The sequence below is a fragment of the Cupressus sempervirens genome, chromosome 3 (genome assembly GCF_028749045.1).
Source record: "Cupressus sempervirens isolate cs-2001-9-10 chromosome 3, ASM2874904v1, whole genome shotgun sequence".
NCBI classification, from domain to species: Eukaryota; Viridiplantae; Streptophyta; class Pinopsida; order Cupressales; family Cupressaceae; genus Cupressus; species Cupressus sempervirens.
This window is the reverse complement of record NC_143120.1, coordinates 194790806-194818450: the sequence shown is the minus strand read 5'-3', so window position 1 is coordinate 194818450 and position 27645 is coordinate 194790806. Positions and strand designations below refer to the sequence as shown.

Genomic DNA, 27645 nt, shown 5'->3' with positions numbered 1-27645 from the left:
CATGTGGTTTTCTTTATTTCTCCTCTTTTTAGAGATGTGGTTGTACTTGGGTACCTCATCAGGCCTTGTTGTCGAGAACCAAATTTACTTTTAGTAGTAGTTTCTAGGTTTTTAACTACTTCTTAAGTTTATTGGGGGAGGGGGGGGGGTGTTAGAGTAATAAAGTATTTTCTTATTAATTAAATCATATTGATTTAATTATTAAGTCACTTATTATCTTTAGTTTACTTAAGCTAAACTTTGGGCATATAATAATTAATTCTTTTATTAATTATTATCATGCAACCTAGGTTAGATTCTTGTTAGGGTTTTGATCTCCTTTATAATGATTGATCTCTTTGTATTTATTCATTCACTTTTGATAATAGAAATTTATCTTTTGCTTATCGAGAATGTATCATCTATGGGTTTGGGAATTTCAGCCTCCATAACTTTTGCTTCTCTCTTTTTGTGACAGGTGTTTGCATGCAGGTGATTCTTGGAAGATGTGGGGTTGAGCTTTCATCAACTTCAACAATTATAAAGTTGATGTCTTAGCTGCTACAAGTGACAAACTCTCCATTATCTATAAGATCTCCACCTTAGCTATACGCTTGGGCATCAATTGCTCAAAGTAGGTCCAAATCATATAAGAATTCCACCAAACCAAAATTAGAGCTCACTTAGTCGATTTGTGGTCCATCCATAACCATTTAACTTGATTTTACTAAATGCAATTGCTCCAATTTACTATTTTATGGCGAAATGTAGTATTTATCATTTTTCTAGTTTCTTGAGCTTAATTAAAAGCTCTAAATCCAAAAAAGTTAGCAAATCTTTTTACTAGAGTCCAACCTTTTGATCACATGCCACAATCTTATCAAAATTAGGAGAAAAAAGTCCATCTCATCATACTTAATTCTTGCACAATGCATTTAGGAACATGTTTTCTGCTAATCGACTATATAATATTCCTTATTGATAAGTGAAAGCTTTATAGATTTTCTAGAGCATAGAGTAGAAGAGAAACCCAAATTATTAGGAACATAAATTACAATAGTGCAAAATTTCAATGGTTACACAAACTTCTTCTTGGTTGTGACTTGGTCACTACATGCAAACAAAATCTAAAAGTTCACTACTATGTGCAAAATAATTTTAAAAGCATAGAGGAGGGGATCGAATAGTTGAGGCCCTAATGTCATACCTCTGATTTTACTTAGAAATTTTCAATATTCCATGACAACTTGCTTTTTTGTTCCACATGGTAGCTTAAATAAGTAGTAGAGTTGGCTTGAGGTTGTGGGTAGTTTTTTGTGGTCTCGAGTTTGATTTTGCTCATAGTTTAAAGAGGTGGAATGACTTGCAGGTTAAGGATCTAACCTTTGGGAGATTGGTCTCGTCCTAGCTCTCACATGCATCTAAGATATAATTGCCCTAGGTCACACATGTATCCAAAATACTGCTCAACAATGCTTGCTTGGTTAGTTCCCTCTCTATAACCTAAGTTTCAAGTCTAAATCATTAAGTATAATGCCATGCTGAATATTAGAACATCTAATTTGACCAACAAAAAGTTGAACTTATAACAACTTAACCAAAAGACAACTTTTATATTAGATATATGCTTAGACCATATAAAGAGGGCAACTATATATGTAACTAATTATTCCCATAAAAAAAAAAAAAATCTATTAAAAAATGTATGGGACAAATTCATCCCATTTTTATAAAACAAAAACCGTAGCTGACTATAATAGAGACAAAACTCCAAATTAATTTCTAGTTTGTCCACCACATGAATGACACCATGTGGAATATCCCATCCATTCAGGGTCGTAAATGAAAAGAAATATTATTTTATCTCCTATAACCGACAATTTCATTTTTTTTCCTCCTCGCCCAAAATATTTATTTAATGTGGCGGAACCCTCGAAAAAAGGGAAGGGTAATCTCGTCTTCCTCCTCTAGGCGGTTTCGCAGAGGCAGTTCTCGTAAGCGGTTTTTCCCGAAGTGGTATAGTATCTGCTTCTTATTATACTGAATATGCTGTAAGAACTAAGAAATTCTTAAGCGGAGTAGACGCATTGCCGGAACTCGCCTTTAAATCTGGTATTGTAAGGGTTTGACACAGACTTTTGCATTTTGAATCGGGGCAAAAATCGGTACATTGAACCTTTAAGTACTCAGAAATTTTTTGTTCGAATCTTCTCTGGCCCGGTAGTTGAGTTTGCTCAGAATATCATCCTTTGAATCCCTTTTTTTGGTTCGGGATTTGATTTCCTTTTCTCGATTGTTTTGTAGCGTGTGAAGAGTGTTGTTGACAATGGCATCTGCAACGGCAATGGCGTCGATCCGTGTATCTTGTCTGCAGCAAAATGTTGTTGGATTTTCAAAACCTAAAGTGGACTCTGCTCGTATTTCAACCGCATTTGTTAAGCCGCTCAGAAGCAGGATTCCTTCCTTTTCCCCGCTCAAGTTGAGCGGCAGCGGCTTCTCGGGGCTTGCTGTGAAGAGAAACCGTGTCGAATCCCGGCCCTCTTTCATCCTGACAGCCGTTCCACCACAGTCGGAGAGTAACGATTTAAAGCCGATCGGGTTGAACGGCTCGTATGTGCCTCTCAGGAGTCGCTCGGTTGGAAAATCTACCGTCTGTTGTGCCGCAGCCGCTGATGCCGAAGGAGACGAAATCTCGATTCCTTCAGGGTCTGTTTTTCCTGGTTATTAGTCCAAAATATTTTATATTCCAAGTCTCGCTATTTTTCGGGCAGAATTTTGAGGCTGTTGTTTGAAATTTCTAGTTTTGAAATTTCATCTGTCGCAAAAAGTAATTTGACTAAATGCATTTGTTTATTGGTATCAGAATACAGAAACCCCAAAGTTTCGGTGAAAAGTATCCCGCGTTGGTGACCGGCTTTTTCTTCTTTATGTGGTAAGTACCAATCCGCAAACCCGCTATCAAAATATAAAATTTCAACCATTCATTACGCATCCTTTAAATATAAATTGTTGTTGACAATCATGGCAACAAATAAGATTTGTAAAACGATAGGATAACAGTAGTAATACTCTATTATAGTGTTTGAGAAATGTACTTATACAGTAATAAATAGTGAATGCTCTCGACCAGTGATTATCATATATTACATTAAACATTCAAATGTAAACCACGAGTTCTGGAAGAGATATTCATTTGTGCATAATTTTCAAGGTAAAGGATACGAAACTATCATGATTTCTGGACGTATTTCATACTCAATATAGAAGATCTAGAAAATGAGAATAGAACACTTTGGCATGTGGTTTTTTTCACAAGTAAATATGAGTTTCTCATTCTCTTTATTGAACACGAGAACTAGTTCACACTTGGAAGTCACAGGTTTCCTGTTACTGTATGTATGCTGCTAGTCGTGTGGACGCACGTTTACGTAGTTGGGCATGACCATATATAGAGCTAAAGTTAACGATACTTGTTAGGATTTTTGAGATTGGTTTGTAGATTCGATTGGGCAAGCAGTGTGTGTATATATAAAATCTTTGATCCAACTGCATGGTATTTTTTTCATAAATTTATGTATGCCTAACTCGTATATATACTCACCCAATTAAATTTATAAATTCAATTAAAATTTAAATTTCTAAATGTACATATCATATGTGGCTATATACACATTCCACAGTGTTGATCAGTGGGGACCCTTGGGTTGAAGTTTGAGTCGGGATTTGCGAGTTTGCAGCCTAGATTTGCAGACTTGGCTGCTTTGACTAGGTCTCAGGCCGACAGAACAGCTTTGCCAAGATTTCGACGAGTCAACACATTGATATATACACATGTGAATATTGATATTTGCATGTAAAGTCAAAATTTCCAATATAAGTCAAACCACATCGAATTTCGCACATGTTTGTGTTATACATATTTTGTGTATATGGATGTATCTATATATACACACTTGTGAGTATATAGAATATGTGAGTGGAAGGATTACATACAAATTGAGTAATATATGAAGATCTGAGTTGAAAGAAATGCTGAATAAAACAAAATTACAAACACGTAGCATTTTTAAAAAATTATTGACGGTGCCTTTTGCGTGCTTTTCAATATTTAGGGAACTTTGGGTGAATCTCCAAAACAGTTTTAATTACTAATTATGATATAATTTAACTGGTTCAGGTTTCTTTGGGTCGAGAGAAATTATCAAAGAGCTTTGCTGAAGGTCATGGTTATTGAAAAGCTATGCTCCATGGAGTTTTTGGGATGGCGACGTTTTAGGGGACAGGAACGTGTTTCTGGTACGGGTATGGGTCGAAGCCAAAATTTAGGGGATGAGATCATAGGGGACGGCTATAAAATATAGGGGATTTTTAAATTTTTATATATGGAGTATTAGACTTTAGAGATATATTTCAAATATGCATATCAGAACATTGATAAGCCATTCACCATAGAATACATGGAAATTGAAAATTATCAAGATTAAAATCAAAATGAGAATATGATATGATATATCCGAATATCGCATACAATTAGCAAAATGCCCAAAGGCTCCAAGTATCAGTGTATCATCATAATGCATGAAATCAAAATGACATAATGAGAGTAAATACTAAATAGTAAATACTAGAAGTGCAAATGAGTGTAAATACTAGTACACAAAATTGCCCATTTGGCACGGCACGGGGGACGGCCAAAAGGGGTACTTGAGTCACCGTTTCGTACCTGGTACGGGTACAAGGGTAAAACCCTAGGAAATGCGTCCATGTGGAGCATTGTTGAAAAGTAATTAGCTGGGGTTGAAATAAAAAATGTTATTTATATAGACTGTTCTGGTTGGTACAATAGCTCGAGAGGGCAGATCAGAGTGAACAGAGGGCAAGCACAATATTTTTGACTTGGCAAAAACTTTACTTAGAAAGCGGTAAATATTAAAAATTAAAATCTCTTTAGAAAACATATTTTTTTTCAAAATTCAATAAAGCTGGCATTAAAATAAAAAATGCTATTTATATAGATAATTGTTCTGGTTGGTATAATAGCTCAAGAGAGTTGCTCTTGCCATATTTCACAGACTTGGACTCATGAGGGCAGATCAGAGTGAACAGAGGAAAATTTTGGCTTGGCAAAAACTTAACTAAGAAAGCACTAAAAGTTAAAATCTCTTTAAAAATCATATAGTTTTGTGAAATTCAATTACAAATGTATCAAATTAAAAATTGACACCTCAAAAGGGAAAATGCATAGTTTTAATATAAGTTACTGATTTGGATGTATAACTTAAAAATGCATATATATATAGAAACTGGTGACTTCAAACAAGAAATCTGGGTTATGCCAATGCCCAAAAATGGCTGATTACTAACAAATCTGTTTATTAACAGCAATGACACCTTGAACCAAGATGTTCAAATACAGTTCAAACAACAAATAGAACCAAGATGTATATTAATATGCAACTCATGTGCACCAGCTTCCGCATCCAGGGTTGCTGAGGAAGAATCAGTAACTTAGGTTTTAGTATTTATCACAAAAGAAAAGTAAAAAACATGTTTAAGCAGCATTTTACCTGCATTTTATCTCAGTCCCCCTTTACTATTTTTAAGGACATTGTAAATTTTCAATCATTGAGAGTAAAGGTGTCTCAGCCTTTGGAATTTCCTTACATTATTTAATTGATTAAATAATTATTAGTCTTTTTACAATTCTATTTTCATCGAGTGATGTAATCTTGTGGGGTGCACAATGAGTCGGTGTCGTACATGTAAGGTGACTAGGATGATGTGTACTCAATTTGAGCAAGTAGGTGTTGCACCTTTGTGACACAACTTTGTTGGACTTAACTGGAGTTTGGAAATAGAGAGTCCTACTATAGGTGAGACTAATGTGTTGCATGCATCTATGTGTTTCACCTTTACATGCAAAGGTGTTGCATTCATCTATGTGTTTGACCTTTACATGCAAAGGTGTTGCATGAGTGCAATTGATGCTTGTGATGTCAATTGTATTATTGTGAAATTATTTGTAGATATCATTATGTTGTTAGAATTAGGCCAGAGATTTTGTTGTCCTTGAAGACTCTTGTAAGAGCTTGGCGTTGGCATTGTATAGTAACCATATTATTTGTAGGTTAACATTTTGAGTTATACTTTTGGATTGCGGGGTTTTCCTTTCAAAAAGGTTTTCTCCTCTTAAACCTTGCGTTATGGTATTGCATATTTATGTTTTATGATTGTGTAAATTCTCATTGAAATTAGTTAAAGGGTTTTAAAATTTTGTACTCTCTCTCCTTAATAGATTGTTGTAGGAAGTTCTTCTCCTTGCTTCCTTCCATCAATAAATCAAAGTGGACTATTTAAGTTTTCACCTGTTGTTTGTAAAGTAAATGAGTCGATTAAGGAGGGGGCAAAAGTACCAGAGGACATTTCTAAATGCAACAAATGTTGATTGAGTACAAAAATAGAAACTAACGTATAAAATTAAACTCACCAAAGATGGCCATTAGAAACGTTACATTATTATTTTAATATGTTGGAGAATTTGCAAGGCTCTATTTTTGAAGACATCTCCTTTGAAGTGGGGATCAATAATCATTTGGGCTCAATCCAATGTTCTATGACTTGAAGAAATCATTGCATGGTTTGTTCTATAAAAGCATGTTGTGGAAAGTGATCTTTGCCAATGTGTTATCTTCATGACCTCGGGTATGCTTGAAATGACAATTCGAAGATGTTCACGTTCTCTTTTGCTACCTTACAGTTGTATAGAAGCTCTTCTTGTTTGTTCTTCTACTAACCTTCCTCAATCCATTTCATTCAATGATTCGTCCTTTTGTCATCCCTTGATATCTTGGAATCTAAATTTTTGTTTGCATGTTAACTTTGGACAATGCTAGGGACTATAGTTCTTGTAGTCATAGAGCCTCCTTTTTCATAGTTTAAGCTGTTAGTATTTAATCTAGGTTGAAGAGTATTATTATCACATTCCAAGATGTGAGATCTTGTGTGGTAATGGATTAAAGATGGATGTAGCTAAAGAACCAATGTAAGAGTTGAAGCAGTTTTGGATGGGCACTAGATGCGTGGCATTCATTGTGACCATATGAAATTGATTTCTTGTTGCCGAAACGATGAGTGCGTTGAGATGGCTAGGGGGCAGCCAACCTAAGGTGTTTATTTGAGCTTGGGACCAATATTTTTCCTCATTGGGACCAAAGACATGGTAATGATCTATTATACCAATCGCTCTTCTAGATACTTAACCACTTTCTCTTATTGTCTTGAGTGGGCCAATCTCCCTCCATTTGATTCAGTTCAACTTCTTTCTTCTCCTTCAAGGGACTAAGCCTTTATAGAAATATTGAGGCAAAAAGCTTGATGAGGGAGTTATTATGGGAGTCATGGGTCCCATTCATCAAAGCATATTGAAAATGAATAAGAAATGCCCATACTTGATAAGGAGTTTAGATGTTCCATGGTAGTCAAAATTTTAGCATCCATTCTAAACAGAATGGCTCACTCATCTCCTAGCCATTGTGATGCATCTCCTCCAACAAGTTTGGGGAGCTATTTATCCACTTCTCCTAGAAGCTTAAAAATACCCTTTGCACAAAGAATAACCTAGAATCTACAAGTATTGATAACACCCTAAGTATTATGATTATTACTATAAGAGCCCCACTCCTTTGCTATGCTCTATGGCTTGTGAAGGAGAATATGATTGCTGTTTTGGAGAGCTTGGATATCAATGAGAGATCTACTCCTCAAGGCATTAGAGACTAAATTCTTCATTATAGAAAATATAGGAAGATACCCCCACAACACTTTTAGTGTAGAGAAGCTTGTAGAAATCATCTTAGAAATTTCTTTCATTGGGAATTTTACTACTGGGATGAGTACAATGATGACATGGATCATTTTGTGGCCCTTTTAGTGATTAAGTCCTAGGAAGACATGTCTATTCATGTGAGTAGTAGATACATACTATTGACAAAGCAACCTTCTAAATGTTTTGTTTCCCATCCACTTTTGAGCTTCCAAAATCACTGGCTTTCTTAAAGAGGGTCCCTTTAAACGTATTAATGCATATAGAATGACATCTATTTGGTTGGGAATATGATAGCAAAATCTTGCCTAAGTTTTTGGCTTGAGGAGACACTTTTTTTAGTTCCAACATCTTCCACTTAAATTTGAGGTTTTCATACATTTTTTAGATGTTGCTAGATGATTTAGTTTAGGCCACCCAACCTCTCACCAACACGAGTCCAATTTCAAATTTGTTTGGAACTGCAACATGCTATTTTCCCATAGCCATTTAAGAACTATATTTTAAAGTATATCTAAATTCATAACAGGATAACAAAGTGATAGTTATAACAGCTACTTCAAAAGAAAGAGAAATTTGACAAACTTGTTCAGATGTTGCAATTCATCATTAAAGAAAATATAGTAACAAACTAATCTAGTTGACATGAAATACAATTATAACTTCCATACCTATTTACTTGCCATTTCTAGTACAATCTTTCAAAAATAACATAATGAAATATCAATTTAAATAACATGATATAGAATTATGACAATGATAAATGAAATATACAAAAGAATCAAGTACCATACATGGAGTAGATGACAGTTACTGTGTTGAGCAAGCCTCGACATCTAGTGGAGAGGAGAAGCATTGCCATGGGCTTAACCTCCCAACCACGGACCTTTACTTATCCCCACACAATCTCTTTCGAGAAAGGCCCTCCCTACCTTGTAGTTAGGTTTGGGGCACCACGGTTTTGCCGCCCGAGCATCCCAGTATTAGAGTGTTGAATAGGCAGCAGACAAGGCTGTAGATATCCTCTATCAACCCCCTCCTTTCAGCTAGCACTCTGACCTCTAGTGATTGCTGTGACAAGCATGCCACTAAGCTACCTTGGCCAAGAATTTTAGTGGGCTACTAATTATGCCTGATCACCCAGTGCTCGAATTGACCATATTGGACAACCATGAGCTGACTTAGTTTTTTTATGCAGTTTTATAATTAAGTACTTTCATTTCTGATCTCATCTTGTTCTTGTAGGGATGTTCTCTCCTCCCACCCTTTTTGGCTCAACCTTTCCGGTCCTTATGAGTCCTTCCTAGGAGATCCCATGATTAAATTCAGTTTTGGTATCAATTTGTGTATTCGATATTCAATATCATTGTACAAAATCTTTTTCATGGCATCACACATTGTTCTTATCTCAGAGTCATATTGCCAACACCTCTGTATTAGCCAGTGAGAATAATAATATGCACAATAAGTATTTTGGTGCTTGCATAAATCATATCATATACAAAATCTGAAAGTGGTATAATTACGGATTACTTGCAGTAATCATGATGACAACATATGATGTTCACAACAATGTTATCAACATACAATCTTATGCTTGCAACATTGCAAGGAATAATGAATGCATAACCTACTAAAAGAGATGCATTGCCTTGGGCGGTTAGAGATTGCTGTCCTTGTCTGGCAGGCGGGAATGATAATTCTGTCAAAATGAATGCAAGAAAGCCTTGGCAAGTCTGATGCTACACACTAGGCTCCTGAGGGATATGGAGCTCACTCCTAATGAATTCTGCTATTATTACAGTCCTTGGCTTATTGCCTTAAGGGAGAATGAAATCATAGAGCATAAAAGAAACACTGGGTAAAAGAATGTTCAAATAGCCTTGGCGAGAACATAAATAAACAAGCCTGCAAATGCATGCTCGGTTACAAGAAAGGCCAAGGTGGCAGATACAAGGCTAGATAGCAGTTCCATAAAGAAATTACATTTCTAGTTGATTCAAAGGAGTAACTCCATCGGCTGAAATATTTGAAAAGAGTATCTGGAAATAAAAGACCGATGGAAAGATAGGCAATCGCTCAAAACAATAAGGAACAAATTATAAAGGTTCTCTCTCCAAATGGTTTTAAAAGATATTGGCAACATGTTATCTTTGACACCTCCATTTGTACGTACATATATACATACATGTGCATAAATGATAAATTTAATCATATATTTCTTTTGTATCATTATATACCAGTGGATACACACACACATACATATATATACATGTGCAGGTATAGATGTCATGAGAATATGGTGTCAATATATGGAATATAATCAGGAGACTCCACAACGATCTCAGATAGAAAATGTAACAATTAATATTATTATTGAAATGCTTAATGTTTTTCTTGATAAGTGTTATGAACTGACTGGTTAGCTCATGGTCGTCCAAGGTAATACTTTTGCTTTCCTAGTCATTAAATCCTTAGCCAAGATGGTTAGAATCTATACCTGATGGCTTGCCCCAATCCCTAGCTCCTGTTTAGCAATACTTCCCCCCTTTGTCGTGTTCTGCAACCAAGAAGAATTTCCATTATAATAACATATTCCTCAATTTAAATTGAGATAACTATAATAAAAAATTATTTTTATAATCATCATAACGGCTAACCACCATTTCAAATAAACAACTAACTTTTCCAACTTAAAAATAATAAATATTCTTTGTTTGTTAAAATTGTAACAAACAACTAACATGTCATCTCTACATGAATTAAAATGAATGAACAACCATATTTCCATTTCATGTGATCATAATATTCAACTGATTTACTAGCCAACTGACATTCACATGAATTACATAATGGTTATATGATTATTTAAATTGGCAAAAAAACTTGGGATGTAACAGAAACTTTGTTGTTTAGTACGTGGCTTTCCATAGTACGTGGCTTTCCATTCTTCCAAGCAATGACGCCCAACTTTTTAATATGTTCACTCACCATATTGGCTGATCCTGATCCCTGTGGGCTTGGAATGATGGTTGAACATAAATCCAAGGAGGTATATGATATACCCATCCCATGTTCCAACCATAGATTGCCCAGAATCAATTATCAACCTGTACCTTCTCAAATATGTTTTTGCATGATACTTTGATGTTTTTTGGTGATTGGTGGGTTGTGCTGTTAATGCATTTGTCGATGCTAAAAGATTGTAAAAGTTGCAATTTTTGTTGTTTTTTTAACAGGTTTCTTATGCGTACCATGGGATCATGTCACTCTTTTTTTTGTTTGACAGCCACACACGTATAAAAGAAGCCTCTTATCCATTTCGAAATTTTCTGGCTGTATACATATTCAAAACTGAACACCCATCAGTACAATAAATCAAATTTTGGAGAATATGTTTAGAACTGCAGGACTATATAAATAACTTTCTAAATGAGGAAATACTTTTTGATTGGTCAAACAACCAATTTGTTCTCTAGATGACTTACAAACTTACGTCATCTCATCTCATATCTTTGTATGTATGTATGTATGTATGTATGCAAAACATGGCCACATGGTATAGGTTTTCTCTCAGTGCATGCTTATTGGCACAAGTGGAAGAAACTATTTCTTAAAACATAAATGCAAATATGTATAACGTTAATGCGCATGTGCTTGGTTGTTTCATTTACTGTTGGTTAAAGAAATCAGAGTTATTTTTCTAGATTACAGAAAACATGATTACCAAATACATTCTGGGACAGTTCAAGCCATTGGGAAGTTTGGAACTGAACTCGAAATATTTCAACTTAATAAAACAAAATACCAGAACCTCCATATTCCTTGATCTTAACTAGGGATTAATTATTCAGTGTAGTGATCTCATATAAGTCTAATTCCATCCTAGTAAGGAGCCAAACACCACATCCCTTCCTGTCTTTCTTGCTAAAACTCTACTGCAAGTTGACAAGTTGTCAATTTTTTGAATATGCAATAATGAATTTATGCCCACAGAACTGGGCAAGAAGCCTGGGGCTTTAGGAGCTTCACTTATTTGTGGATATGGGAAACTATTGATTGAATCAGCGACTATTTTAGAGCTGCTTTCAGTTTCCAAACATGCCCAGCCATTTTCTTTTAGCATGTTGAGACATCAAATTGTATCCTTTGGTTTCTGCCGGTTGTTTCTTATAATGCCGAAAGTTTCATAACCAGTATCTTTTAGTTTATACTGCTTACATCTACTGTCAATAGCTTTCTTTATTGCTTGTTATATGATTTCACGAGTCCCGCATTTTGGCACCGCAAACAATATGATACATTAAAAAATTGTCTCCATGAAAGGTCAACTGTTTGTCTTTGCAAAGAATATTTGGCATGAGAAGTCTGAATACAATCCAAGATATCTTAAATTTCGAATGGTGTTGTAATCATAATTCAGAACTGTTTGTTTTTTAATATTACATTATGTAGATTTCAGACATGCAGTGCAAAGCTTTGTGCTCTGCTGTCTGGTAATTTTTCTTTTGGATGATCTCTATGAAACTTTTAAAATATGATTATTCAGCCTCATATTTTACATTTACGTTTGTTATTTGTTGCAGGTATTTTTTAAATGTTATTTTTAACATTTTAAACAAGAAGATCTACAACTACTTCCCATATCCCTAGTAAGTTTTGTCTCCATGTATCCTTCCATTTGAAACTAGCACTCAACTGTTATTCTTGCATTTCAGTTTCAAAAGGATATTTGAAATTATTAGCTGGTGGTGTACGAGTCTTGTTTTCTTTGCAGAATGATAATATGTTGTAGGCAACAGATTCAGATGAAATTTGCTGCTAGATATTTGCTTATCTGACTAAATTTTAAATTTTGATATTGTTTTCATTTCGAGTCCTTCATGCTTTGTGTATAGTTGAGTCAATAAGAAGATTTTCAAATCTAATAGCTCATGGAATTTGTGTTGGTAGTTTTGTGTCAGTTATACATCTTGTAGTGGGTGTGGCCTACTGCTTAGTCTCCTGGTCGGTTGGTCTGCCAAAGCGTGCAGTGAGTTTTCTTTCGTTGCAACTCGTTTATCTTTTATTATTACTCATATAAAAAATTTGTTTGCTAACTATGACAATCACTGACACAGCTTTAGCAATTTGTTAACAGCCAATTAACAAAGAGCTCTTGTTGCTGCTGACGCCGGTAGCTGCCTGTCATGCACTGGGTCATGTGATGACAAATGTTTCCTTTGCAACTGTTGCAGTATCTTTCACACACACCATCAAAGGTAAAGCTTATAATTTGCGTAGGGACAGACTTGTGTACAACTCTGATGCTTCTGAGAATCCCTGGCAAGTATTTCACAATATTCATTTTCTTGAAACTTTAAACATGTTGAGAGTGATAAAATTATCAGACTCTGTTATCTATGACAAATATATATATTGAAATGGGGGAATGAATGCAGATGATAAACAGAGGGCAATCTGTTTTATCTAATCTAATTTCTGATTATGAAAGCTGTGGTCGAACTTGATTTAGAATGGTAGATGCACCGAAGACTGAACTTTACCAAAACTCTGTAAAGCGCGGAAGACTAAATTCGTATGTGTTCGTTGTGTTTTAGTTTGCAGAGTTTTTTTGTCAATATATATATCAATGGGGAGTCACGTCCCCGATGGGAAGTGACTCCACTGTGGAGTCACGTGGCTCCTGGTGATAATTTTGTTTAAAACAAATAATACTGATCGACCAACACAGTCGCAGTTTAAACAGCCGGTCAAACTTGAATTAGTCAGTTTGTATTTCTTTGATTTGTTATTATTATTATGGTATAATATTTTGGATATAATATTTTAATTATATATATAAATTACATTCTAATATATTATACAATAGTAATAATATCAATATAATATATTGAAAAAATGTAATAATATATTACACATATTTATATTTTCAATAATATTTTATCTTGATTGAACTAGCACATTAACACTCCTTAGTTTAGAAGGATAAACACATATGTAAAATTTAAATAGAACACCATTGGTAATATTTAGAAATCACATGTCAAGGAAATCTTTGATCAGAAGATTTCCATTATATAATATCATATGAGTATTGGCCTACTAGAATATCAACACATGATATTCGCCAAATACTATTTTGATATCGTATTTGGTAACATGAGTATTGGCCTATTAGAGCATCAATCAGAGCATCAATAAATGATATTCATCAAGTACTCAATAAGGTAATGGCCTATCAGAATATCAAGGCATGATAGTCACCAAGTACCTATTATATATCTATACAAACGATTCATAGACCGTCAGTTGAATGACATCTAACACTTAGTTGTTGGTTTACAAGATACGACATTTCATGATCTACTTCAACATTTACATAAAATGTATATCATGATTTAAGTTATTGTAAGATTGTCACCTTCCAATAACTTCTGCATATACAAATGATAATCATTTGAAAGTTGTCAGTTTCTCATGATGTACATAGGGGGTAGGGCCATACACACACGAGGTCACCACATATACTATCATGTAGTGTTGTCATGACATCCACCATAAACCATATCAGAGAATAAGGTTTTCACCTCAAACTTATCTCTTCTAGACAAGAATGTATTGGAAGGGAGTGCCAAAAACTCCCTCTGAGTTTGATATCATCCTTGTGACCTCTTGGCATAAAGTCGTCTCATGCTTCCCTAGTGCAACAAGTATCCTGATAGCATAAGACCTTCCAACCTACATATATGAAACTTTATCCCATGAAGCACAATCCTTTAACTACTATAGTTTTTGATCAATTGAGAATCCATCTCGACATGGTCTACTCCCTTTGAATCAATACGACCATGATCATCAAAAGTTTAATTGAAGCATATCATCTATCTGCTCCCTCTCTTTGTCCAAGAGTGCCTCTAATGAACTGTCAGACTCCCTCTTAATATGGAAGTTTACTTCACAAGCTCAACCATCAAAGATATTTACTTTAAGAGACTCACTTTATAAAACATGATCATCAGATGACTAATCAATTGTAGATCAAAACTTCTTTGGAGCCATTGTCATAAGATGGCGTTCTGCACAATATTTTGTAACATGTGTAAAGTACCAACCTTCTTTTCTCGCAAGAACATCTCTAGAGATAAAGGAAAAGATCAAGGCAAATAGCTCATATAGTACGTATAAAAAATAAGAGAGCGATGATAGTGAGTAGATAAATGTAATACTAAGGATGAAAAATATTTGCACATCAACATCCTCGATACAAGTTAGTCCAATTAAGGTTTATATGCATTGAATCTGAAAATGGGAATGGAACATTGGTTATTATTCCCCTACAAAGTAAAATTTCCACTCTTATATTGTCAAACAACTTTATGTTCTTCCTCTTTGCAAAGAATTATCCCCCAAGATGTTGATTTATATCCTTATGCAATCTACTTCTATGTCCAAGCAATCCAAGTACTCCTTGTTTGAAGTACCACTTGGTATTTTTACCCTTTGTTAAATGAGTCGCCTTGCTTCAAAATTTGAGAATAGATCTCACATAGTTTGAAGACAAGCTTGATGTATCTGTTATGGACCCTTGTAGGAGCAAGGATATAATGTGGCAAGTTCCTCTACAAGTCAAAATATTTGTACTTGTGTCATACAAAACTCTTGTTGCAATTCTTCATCCTCAATTTGAAGCCACTCTTTTGTTCTCAATTGATGTAGAATGTCGGTGAAGCATAAAAGATGTAGATGCAAGTAGTAGCTAATGCTCTATCAAGTCTAAAACCTCAACCATTTACAATTATATTCTTTATTAATACTTGGAGGAGTTCCAAGTATATCATAGACCAAGGTCTTCTCGATGTTTTGTATATACCAGTGGCTCCTTTGTAAGTCACCTCTTCAGATTTCTTAATGGGGGCATATTAGATCATTCAAATTTGATTTTCAGACTATATTCACCTCTTCAGTAATCATTGTTCTTAATTTGTTTATGATTAATGTTGCTACTATAATGTCCCATATTGGAACTAAGAAACTGTAGTACTTAATAAAGTACTTAGCATTAGTTAATCTTTGTTGGGTTGGGTAGTTAGGAAGCGAGGGGATGCGTACATTGGTTTTCCCAACCAACGGACCGTTATATAAGAACTTTGAATTATGAATGATGTACGGTTGTTTTTGGTAATCAATAAAAGAAATAACATTTACTTGCCATTTGGTATTCTGGTATGAGTAATGAATGTTCTATTGGTACTATTGAATCTATGCTATATTTCTCTGTGTAGCTTGTGTTAATTACCATTCTACATTTTGGCACCATTGCTCAAGTTCGATCGGCCAGGCAGGATGTAGTAATTGGAAGACCCTTCCTACCACGTATACAAGTAACGTGTGATGGTGAAGAGGAGAAAATAACCAGAGAAGATGAGTTGACACGTGATTTGGTGACGGCTAGGGAAGTTTTTGTCGACTAGTACATGCAAAGGGAAGCTTGCGAGAGCAGTTCCGAAGAGCACAGTGCGGGACGAACCTTCGGTACCACCAGCGGTATATGATCTAGTTGGACAAATCCCTCGATTGTTGGCAAGGAACTTGGTATGTGTGGAGGAAGAAAATGGAAACAAAAAGAGAACGAAGAAAACAACAAGTGCTCCTACAATTTGCCGGAAGGACACAGGAATGAGAACTGGAGGAGTGTGATAATTCAAAAAAGATAAATAAGCACTAAACCAATTTATGCCCTTGAATCCAAACAAATATCCGAGGTGGGTGCCAGAGGAAGAAATTGGGGAGGAAGTCGCCTTGAGGATGTTATACCTCCAACAATAGGAAAGACATCATTACTTAAGGGGATGAGGGGACTACTTCTGACTCCAAGAAGGGTTGATTAAACACACAATCAAAGGAATTAGCCAATTTGGCTATCTCCGAGACACCAGGAAGGAAGGCAGGCTGTTGAAATCCTAAGACCCCTGCATGCGAAGAGCATCGACAAGAACAAAACTCCAGCCTAGGAGAAGGAGATACTGTTGGGACAAGCACCCAGGAATCTAGCTCGTTAGGAGGTAGCGTCCCTATAGGAGGGAAAAATAGCAGAAGAATGGCAATGGACAAACAAAAACTCCCTAGATTTACGGGGGATGGCTCAGAGGACCCCACACATCATTGTAAAACATGCATAACCATATGGCAAGCAAATGGAGAGAATGATGCAAATGAATGGCTAAAAACATTGTCGAACACATTAAGAGGTATAGCCATTCACTGGTATACAGACTTGGGGGCAAGCAAGGATAATACATGGAATAATCTCCGTGTAGCCTTTGAAGAAGAATTTAGACTCCTTCGGGACAATGATGAAATAGTGACAAAAATTTATAATACAAGGCAAGCGAAGAATGAATCCGTCAGAGCGTATAGCAGGAGGTTGAAGGAATTGATAGGAAAGCATGACAACAAGCCTACGGATGGATTGAAAAAAGGTGATTTATTGAAGGGTTGACGTCGTTCCTAAGGAAAAAAATGAAAATAGTACCACCATCATCCTTTGTGGATGCCTGTACTTGTGCAATGGACATAGAAAGTGAGAACAAAACCTCCAAGGCCAAGAGGCAAGGAAGTGGGAGTGAAAGCTCAGAAGAAAGTGGGAGTGAATCCAAAACCATCCAAGCACCGAGGAAGGATATGATGAGGCTAATGAATGAGGTAGTAGGAAGTAAGGAAGAGAAAAGAGAGGGGGGGGAACTATGGTGTACAAATTGCAAAAAGGAGGGCCGCACAACAGGGACATGTCTGCGTAAAGCATTTTGTGATATCTGTCAGGTGTTAGGACACACAATCAAAGACTACCCGTACAATCTAAAAGCACAGAACACACAAGTATTCTTCACTTAGGGAGAACAATCCACACCACCCTTCCACCCCTCCACGAAATGCAAATACAAAAGCCTCACCTATAGGATATAGAAATAATAGTCACGGGAGCAATAATAACAACAATAACAACACACCTAAGAGAGCAATCTAGTATGACATTAAAGGAAGACTTATGATCCAATGTAGACTGTGCAACGAATGGGGACATTTTGCACACGACTATCAGAATGGAGGAGGATAGAATGGAGGAATGTTGTGTAAATGTTGCGGACCAGGTAACCATGAGGATGCCAATTGCCCTAGACAAAAAGGGGTGAACATGCTCAACATTGCAGAATGTGAGAACAACTGTCACAAGAATGCAGGCCGGGAAACTAGAATATCCGGATGCAGCTATAGAAAAATAAAGATTTTAGGAAGCTAGAAGGGACATTAGAGATAATATGATAAAGGAAGGAGAAGCAAGTACGACTAAAGCTCCAAACACCCATCTGGTAACAAACATCATGAAACAAGTATTGGAGACCACCATTCCTATGAAAATTGTGGATCTACCAGAAAATTTACCTTAGATGTGAGTAGCAATAACACAAGGGGCAAGTATCAAAGGAGTACCCTCCAAGGAAGAGAAGGAAGAGGAAGTGCAAGCGGGCAAAGAAACCAACACCATGTTCACCATAGGAATGGGGAGGACATTGGCGGTAGAGGAAATGGAAATATCGGGGTGTAAACTATCTAATACTATTGTCGATGGAGGCTCTGGGGTGAATGTCTTGTCTGAGAAAACTTGGAAGGCGATAGGGAAGCCTACACTTTAGCCACCTACATTCCAATTGGTGGGCACAGACTAGCACAAAATTAAGCCAATAGGAACCTTGATGGGGCAAATGGTAGTAATTGGTGCACAACACTTACTGTTGGACTTTGTGGTAATCACCTTGGAGAAGGTATGCTACGATGTTGGGGAGAGGATGGCTAGTGGTAGCGTAGGCTACCCATAATTGGAAGAGGAATACCTTGTCCAGGGAAGTCGACAACATGAAGTATACATTAGATCTAAAGAACTAGTAAGTTAAGGACCAAGCATCCGATTCAGAGGAAGGAGAAAGTGGAGGAGTAGAACCATATGAGGAAGGAGTACTCCGGCTTGGGGAGTGCTTAGAAGATGAAACAAGCTCTCTCAAAGGCCTGTTTCATTGGTAGATGGGGGACTATGAAGTATTCCAACCCGAATGTAACATGTTACAGATTGAAGAAGCGGAGCTAGAAGAAAGGTGCTTGGAAGGCTATAAAGTAAAAGAAAACAGGGCCTAAAAATTATCAACTTTGGAGAATAATCAGATAAAAGATCTCGTTAATTGATCTAAATTAAAACCATATGAGGAAAGAAAGGAACTTGCTTATGCCTACTTCATAAATATAAAAGATGACAGCGAGGAAGTCAAGGGGAATGTTATAGAAAGAAAAATAAAGGATAACCACCCAAAAAGAAATAACAGAGGCACGGAATGGTCATACCATGTGCAAGCAAACCCTTTGGGGACTAAGATAAATAGAGGCGGACAATGGATTAGAAGAAACGACTATGCCCAAGCAGCCATACCAATAGAAGTTACGTAGTACGGGAAGAAGACAATTGTACGACAAGAGGTGGTGGTTGTATGATAGAAGGTGGTTGTTGTACAACAGGAGGTGGTCGTACGTTGGGAGGAAGAGGTCGTATGTCAGAAGGAGAAGTCCATATGTCCAAATTGGGAGGCAGCCATACATTGGAGGAACACGTCATACGTTCGGAGGAGAATGGCGTACTTTGGAAGGAGGTCATACATGGAGAGTAGGCCGACACAAGGCAAGAGTTGGACAAAACAAGGAGGTATGAGAGGAAGCTCAGATAGGAGACCTTTGTCTTTTAACAGCCGTATAGGGTAACCAAGTGAATGCTCATACTTGTGATTCGAAAGGAGCCGTACAGAGTCAAAGGAGGGCTATACGTACCATTCCAAGCGTATGAAGTATTGCAAGCACATATGCCATTCACTGTGTACAGTGCAATAGTTGGAGTGAGATTCTTGAAACAAAGGGTTTTGGGTACTAACTTATTTGTGGTGGTACGAGAGAAAAGAGGAACTGATCGAAGGCAACAAAGGACTCGTGTTCTACCATGTGGCTTGGAGAAACGGATGGTGGGAAGAGGACAGGAGTAAAATCAGTGGGCTACTTGTACATTATCAAAAAATGGTAAAGATAAGCATGGGAAACCCGAGCAGAGGAAAAATCATAGACTCTAGGACGCAAAAATCAGCCCATAGGCACCCAAAGGGAGTGCAGAAGATAACGAGAAGCAAGACTAAGGGAAAGGTGGCAGAAAAGGTCATGACGACCAATGTTATCTTTGAGAGTGTAGTAGGAAGCGAATGCTGCACATGGTGGGAAAACATAGAGGATCATCATTCACTAAAGGAAGCATTGCGCAGGAGCACAGGTAGACAAAATAATTTTCATGCCTATTTTTGATTTGAAGGAGTTTGCAGCTATATTACGAACTACAGTGGCTGATTATAGTAAAAACACTCACACATCTGTAATCCAATATTCCCAACAAATATAAACAATTTCCTATTATGCGAATGAATTAAATAAAGTGTTTGGAATTCCTAAAGGGGGACAAGGGTTAACAAAAACCCTCATGAAAATGGAGGAAAAGAAGTGGCTGAAGTTGATATGTAGAAAGGCCCTCACAAAACAAGACTGGGAAAGTATCCTCAAGAATAGTTGGGGTTTAAAGAAATTTTTCATAGCGAGCGAAGAAAGACGTTGCATTGTTGATCTGGTTAAAAGAAAACTTACAACCGGCAACCGCACATCAGATATTGCTCTTTGGATGCTACCTGTAGTTGATGGACTGCATAAGGGCTTGGTGTACAATTGGGCGCAGTTCCTCTCAAAAAGGCTGCAAGAACTCATGGAGCTGAAACATAAGGCATTTTACATGCCACATCATGCCATAGCCTTATTCCTAGAAGCAATCCGTGCTGAGTTGCTAGCCAAGCATAGAGGGGCCTTGATTCCAACCAGTGGAGTGGAACCCTACAAACCTGCAATGCAATATTGGATTCCCATGGATGCTTTTGGCATAGGTGGAAGTAAACCACGAAAGAAGAAGTTCAAACAAATAGCTGTACAGTCGACCACATAGGTGGCATCTCCGAAAAGTTCAAGTTAGGAAGGGGTTGGAGAGGGCAATTCAGAGGAAGATGAGAATGACATAGACACATCTTCATCCTTGGACTCTAAGGCAACAAAAATCCGGAGGAGTCATCTGAAAGGCAAGCCTAAGGAGGTTACTTTCCTACAAGCAGTAGGAGGGCTGCTTCTGCAAGGAGTACCACAACACGTAGAGGTCCACTGTACCATAGGAGAAGATGGAGTTCAGTGTATGATGGGAAGTACTATGCCCATGACATGCAATACATAAGTTCTTTGTACTATGGTCAACTTGCAGGAAGGCATGGAGGACCGTACTATGGAGGAAAAGGAGGAGACTCACAATACAAAGTGTGATAGCGGCAATGGGCAATCAATTCCTCAATGGGGGACATCCAAACTTTACTGCCAGGGGTGGCCAACTTGGTCTCTAGCACTCAACAACCTTGTACTAAAATTAGATTGTAGATAGAGTGGGGTATAGAAGTAGCCCATCCTATTGCGTTGGTGGTGCAGCCTACAAGCGACATGAATGCTCAGAATACAACACAGATGAAAGGAACCAACAAACAAGTCACTGAAGACATATTCGGGGAAGACACAGTATTGGGAGAGGCTGATAAACTACTTGAGGAAGAAGGGTTGGTTTCTCCACCCTCATTGACCCCTCTGAAGGTAGTGGATGAGAACATAATAGAAGTACAAAGTGACAGGTTAGGACTGTCCGAGACATTTTCCTACATATATGGAAGGAACCAACAAACAAGTCACTGAAGACATATTCGGGGAAGACATAGTATTGGGAGAGGTTGTTAAACTGCTCGAGGAAGAAGGGATGGCTTCTCCACCCTCATTGACCCCTCTGGAGGTAGTGGATGAGGATGTAATAGAAGTACAAAGGGACAAGGTAGGACCATCTTAGACATTTTCCTTTCAAGATCAAGCTGAAATATTTCTGAATGAGTTACAAGTTATGGAACATTCCACCAAGGAAGTGACCAAGCAAGCTAAAGATGAGAATATGGGGGCTATAGCTAGAGTAGCTGAATTGTTGATAGCATTTATGCATAAAGGCTGCCATACAGACGGGCAGTTGCTTCAAGAGAGTGGGTATAAGCAGGAGGAAATAGCTGCATAGTGGACAAAATGCTACACCATACCTCTAGCTCAGGGGCAACCAGCTCTCATATAGACACTGGAAGACATGGAGGTTGCATTCCAAAGGGCATACTTAGAACTCCAGCAAGGAAAAAACTTGATAGCATGGTTGGCTAAGGAGTGGGAGATCGAAAAAGCTGCTCTCACAGACAAGTGGAAGGCAGAAAAGGCTGCCTTGGAAGACATAATCATAACAGCAGAGGGAAAAAAGATGGAAGCTTTGCGTTTTCTATAGGGGGTTCGTGCCAAACAAAAGGAAGTTGAACAAGATCTTTAGTGATTTCGAGGGGTCCCAAGTACAGGGATGTCTTCCTAACCCTCTTCTTGAAATCTGGGTTTTTTGTTTTGATGGGTAGTCGTTTCGAAGACCCCTTTCCCTTTCTTTTTTTTTTTGGGGGGGGAGGGTGGTGGTGGATAAACGTAGTATGTAACAAAGTACTTAGCATTAGTTAAGCTTTGTTGGGTTGGGTAGTTAGGAAGTGAGGGGATGCGTTTGCTGGTTTTCCCATTATATAAGAACTTTGAATATGAATGATGTATGGTTGTTTTTTGGTAATCAATAAAAGAAGTAATATTTCCTTGCCATTTGGTATTCTGGTACGAGTAATGAATGTTCTATTGGTACTATTGAATATACGCCATATTTCTTTATGTAACTTGTATTAATTACCATTCTACAGAAACGTGTTTATCAGATTGTAACATAAATCTTTATTTGCATAAGCCATCTGCCTTATTTTATAATGCTTGATATGTTTGCCACTGTCAAGATTTGGCTTTAAATATTTGTGGTGTACTCCCTCTACGATCTCTAAATGCCTACTGAGCCAAGTTGCTCCACTGCACTACACAGCTCAAAGACTTCAGACATTGAACACTGGGACTATTGCGAACATTGAGAAGACATCGGTCTGACATTGGACCCCTCTTCAATCTGTCTCGTCATTGCAGCAAGTGACATCAAAGATTTGGTTTGAAATAGCACAGGCATTCCAATCTCGCCTTGCAAGATTGCATTGAATGACATTGCATTAGAGGAGCATATGCATTGCAGACAGTGAAACCATTTGCAAGAAGACATTTGTTGCCAGGGTCGAAATTGGTTCTCATCTATTCTAGTTGCGCTCAAACAGACAGTGAGCACTATAGCAGAAGCGTTTCCACAAACATTTGGCAGTCCTTGTTTCTAACCTTTATTTGAGAACATCTGGTCAAATCCTAAGTTCGCTCTGTTGCTTGATCCTGTTCGACTAGCACAGATCTGGTGCTGCACCACATCCACATCGATGATTTTGCCTACTCCCGCAGATTCGCTCTGCCGAGCACTGCATGCCACCAACGCCGCACGGGTGTTCGACATTGGGATCGTAGATCAGGAGTGTAGCCATCACATTGGCTCAAACGAGCCAGCAGACATTGCATGGATTGAACATGGGCCAGATCTTTAACACCCTCTAGTGAGTCAAGCATCTCCCAAACACTGCATTGATGTCACAGAGACCAACCATCCTTCGGCTCTCCTGAGCACAAACATTGACCAACATAGCTCGCTGATCCAGGAGACATCGCTGACTTGCAATCCAAGACCGTTCCTGCTCTGATACCTATATATATATATATATATATATATAGTGAAATGGGGGAATGAATGCAAATGCTAAACAGAGGGCAATCTGTTTTATCTAATCTAATATCTGATTATGAAAGCTGTGATTAAACTTGATTTAGAATGGTAAATGCACCAGAGACTGAACTTTACCAAAACTCTGTAAACCACGGAAGACTAAATATTCGTATGTGTTAGTTGTGTTTTAGTTTGCAGAGTTTTATTTGTTAATATATATATAATGGGGAGTCATGTCCCCAATGGGAAGTAACTCCATCGTTAAGTCACGTCCCATCAGGTACATGGTTCCCGGTGATAATTTTTGTTTAAATCAAATAACACTAATCAACCAACACAGTCACAGTTTAAACACCTGGTCAAACTTGAATTAGTCAATTGGTATTTCCGTGATTTGTTATCATTATTATGGTATAATATTTTGGAAATAATATTTTAGTAATTTATATATGTATGTGTCTGTGTGTGTACGTACGTATGTTAATTACATTCTAATATATTATACACTATAATAATTGCAATATAATATGTTGAAAAATTATGATAATATATTACACAAAACATATTTATATTTTCAATAATATTCTATCCTGATTGAACTAACACATTAACGGTGAGAATTCCAATTCCAGAAAGATTATGTTGAAATTCATTGCTCTAAAGCTATAGGTATCAGTCATAGGAGCCAAGGCTAGTAAATTCTCTCGGCACGCATTCATATTTGTCAGTAGCTTTTGCACTAGGCATATTAAAATGTATAATTATTATAACTCAGAAGTTTGTAATGACATCTATTCTTGTAGGTATTCAACGTTGGATATTTTCTGTTTTTTGAGATAGTTTGTTCCTCCAATTTTGTTTTAAATGTGTGCATATGCATGATACTTTTAAATTGTTTGTTGAGATGTATATCATGCTCCAAGGCCATTTTTGCGTTGTTAAGTAGTCTTTTCTGTGCAGGTCTGATATGTAAACATTTTTCTATCAAATTCTATTTTTTATTAACCAAGTCTTATTGTTGTCCAGCTTTGGAGCCTTTCTTCAATGCTGCTGCCTCTCAATTTGTTCTTGGACAACAGATCCCTTTTACACTATGGCTATCTTTGCTCCCCGTCGTGCTTGGTAAGAAGACATTGGTTCATTTATAGATATGGTTTTGTGGCTCAAATATTGATTTTGTTGACTTAAATGAAGGAAACTCTCAAAATATAATACCGTTTCTTCTAAATTCAGGTGTCTCCATGGCATCACTGACTGAGCTGTCCTTCAATTGGACTGGTTTCATTAGTGCAATGGTTTCAAACATTGCTTTCACATATAGAAGTGTATACTCTAAGAAAGCTATGGTATGGCATTATCTGCTTGGTAATTTTTGAGAATCTGTGTTTAGTTCAGCTATATATTAGTTATTTTCAGACATAACCTTTTCACTATTGTGACTATTATGCTTTGCCTTATATTTAAGCTTGCTTCAATTTTCTGATTGGCATTGGCATATATGTTTTTTCTCGGCATGCTCTATTTGCAGACTGGCATGGACAGCACAAATGTGTATGCATATATTTCAATTATTGCATTGGTCTTTTGTCTTCCACCAGCCATTATTGTAAGTTCCTCGTGTTCTTTACTTAATAATCTGTGTAAAATCTTTAAAAGAAATAGCTGCACAATTCAGAGAAACGTTTGAAATTCTAAAGCAATGCTCTATGCTGGGAAAGCTATTCAATTATCTGATTGGTTGTGCTCCATTTTAAGCAGGTCTGTCATGATTGATAAAAAATACTAATACTTTTTTTTGTAGATCGAAGGACCTAAATTGTTGCAGCATGGTTTTGCGGACGGAATTGCTAAAGTTGGTCTTTTTAAGTTCCTTTCTGATCTTTTCTGGGTTGGAATGTTCTATCATCTTTATAATCAGGTATTTTATCAAGCACTTGTGTTACTATTAACATAATATTGTACTGATACATGATTTGTTATAAAAAGCTTACTGCAGTCAAATTGCTCTTTCTAATCATGAAATTGGTAACAATTGTTACGGTGTTTGTGTTGGTTGCAGCTGGCCACAAATACCTTGGAGCGTGTTGCACCGCTCACTCATGCAGTTGGCAATGTGTTGAAGCGGGTATTTGTGATTGGTTTTTCAATCATCGTATTTGGTAAGTGTTATCAATCAGAATTTGAATTTTAGCTTTATCTGTGTTGTGTTAATTTTTGGATAAGTTTGTAATGTTTTTGGCAATAACCAAGGGGTGTTCAATATTCATCATAAATGCAATCACGTCAAGATCTTGGAAATCAATTCCATATATTGGTATTTGCTTGATTACAGGCAATAAGATTTCAACTCAAACTGCCATTGGAACATCCATTGCAATTGCCGGTGTTGCTATCTATTCACTCATCAAGGCAAAACTGGAAGAAGAAAAAAGGGCAAGTGCTACTTCCTCTGAAATCTTTTAATACTTGTTTGCTACAGCTTCTGCCGCTAATTGTATTGTGTGTTTATTGTACTTATGCAGAATGCTAGTGCTCAAAAAGCTGCATAAAAAAGCGTGTTTATTTGACGACTATTAATTGGAAGTTAAGGGCATGCCAACTGATCTCACCTGCACTAATTTAAGCTGTGTTAAATGCTGGAAAGGTTGTATTGAGTAAGGGAATTTCATAATTTTGAGCAAGTCATTTGTCCTTCCCTTTAAATCCATTTTGCTATGAAAGTCGATGAGAAATATACAATTTTGGTTCTGCAAGTATTCTGCTGTTGCAAACAGCGATATTGCATGTCTGGTAAGAAATTGTTTCCCTTGTCCAATAATATCATAGGAAATGAAGGCTTGGTTAGTCATAATAATATTTTTTTTTGTTTTCTGACATGTGGAATAATTTTTGGCTTCTACCCACTCCTATTGTCGGTGAAATCAGTAAGGCACACAATGTTTCTCTTAAATCGATTAGAAAACGTGGTATCTTTGTGAAATGCCTTTATTGTTGAAGAAATCTACATGTTTTCCATTTACTTCATGATGTATTGGAACAGTGTAATTTACAGCTTTTTCTTGCATGGACAGTTGTTTTATTTCTCACATGGATGATTCATATTTCTTGCATTATTTGTAGTGCACAAACCTTGGGTGATAATAAATTATTTTGTAAATGAAATTTGGCCATTATAGTATTTGTTTTTGAGGTGGGAGCTTCTGTTTGTGTTCAGTGAATTTTAGCACCAAGGAAGCAATCTAGAGTCATGGAGTGCATGTCTTATATTGAGGGGATTACAATGCTCTGCTCTATCGGTATCCTTCAATGCATTGGTTTCAATGTTAAAGTTGGCATATGCTTATTGATCCATGTGTCATCGTTGAAGTTGGTTTCTCTAGTTGATTGCCATAAATTGTTTTAATCTTTTTTGGTTATAGTTTCAGCTGTAATACTTTGTTGGTTGTGAGCTATTGCTATATTCTACTAGTTTTTTGATCCTCGCTTCTAAATAGTGCTCATTATTCTGGCCGATAGATAAATTTGTAAAACGTAAAGGAAAATATCGTGTTTCACATATACTTAACAAAACACGGGAGAGGTCCAAATCCTTCTAACATATCCGTGAGGTTCTGTAAATATAATTGTGCTTAAAATTTTGTTGTCACATTATTTGAGGTCTGAAATAGGGTCATGCATTAAGGCGCGCATTCTTATAATCAAGAGCACAAGGCTGCATCTTCATTAAAAAATATATTATCTAAAAAATTCCACTTTCAAGATTTCAGACATGGTTTTAAACTTTTAAACCTGTCAATTAATTAACCAGACATCTCTTATGATTTCCTTCTCTGTTGATTTTTAGCAGTAATATTAAAATGCTTGGAAGCTCAACCCATTAAATTAATTCGCCATGTTAGATATGAAATGAGCATGAAAATCAATTATAATAGGGATATTTAGAGTTGGAGCAAGAAAGGCGATAAATTATGAGCTGAAGACA

At 36.8% G+C, this 27645-nt stretch overlaps 1 protein-coding gene across 6 annotated transcripts; it reads left to right on the top strand.

Annotated features, from left to right (window-relative positions):
- Positions 1 to 1923: 1923 nt before the first annotated feature.
- On the top strand, positions 1924 to 26643 carry APE2 (Glucose-6-phosphate/phosphate translocator-like protein). 6 transcript variants are annotated; one of them, XM_089819019.1, is made up of 13 exons: positions 1924 to 1973; positions 2284 to 2685; positions 2843 to 2911; positions 12388 to 12453; positions 12755 to 12833; positions 12942 to 13062; positions 24690 to 24785; positions 24897 to 25009; positions 25192 to 25269; positions 25465 to 25581; positions 25723 to 25822; positions 25996 to 26096; positions 26186 to 26643. In XM_089819019.1, the coding sequence occupies exons 2-13, from the start codon at positions 2306 to 2308 to the stop codon at positions 26210 to 26212; spliced, it is 1347 nt and encodes a 448-aa protein (XP_089675145.1). In that variant the 5' UTR covers positions 1924 to 1973; positions 2284 to 2305; the 3' UTR covers positions 26213 to 26643. The 6 variants fall into 6 exon arrangements, with proteins under 6 accessions (XP_089675145.1, XP_089675144.1, XP_089675142.1 ...); XM_089819018.1 differs by having other exon boundaries at positions 1924 to 1995; XM_089819016.1 differs by having other exon boundaries at positions 1924 to 2091.
- Positions 26644 to 27645: the final 1002 nt, after the last annotated feature.

Coding starts and splice junctions, on each gene's coding strand:
- APE2 (XM_089819019.1), top strand. CDS start 2,306: ATGGCATCTGCAACGGCAATGGCGTCGATCCGTGTATCTTGTCTGCAG. Junction 2,912..12,387: donor GGCTTTTTCTTCTTTATGTG/GTAAGTACCAAT, acceptor TATTTGTTGCAG/GTATTTTTTAAATGTTATTT. Junction 13,063..24,689: donor TTTCACACACACCATCAAAG/GTAAAGCTTATA, acceptor ATTGTTGTCCAG/CTTTGGAGCCTTTCTTCAAT.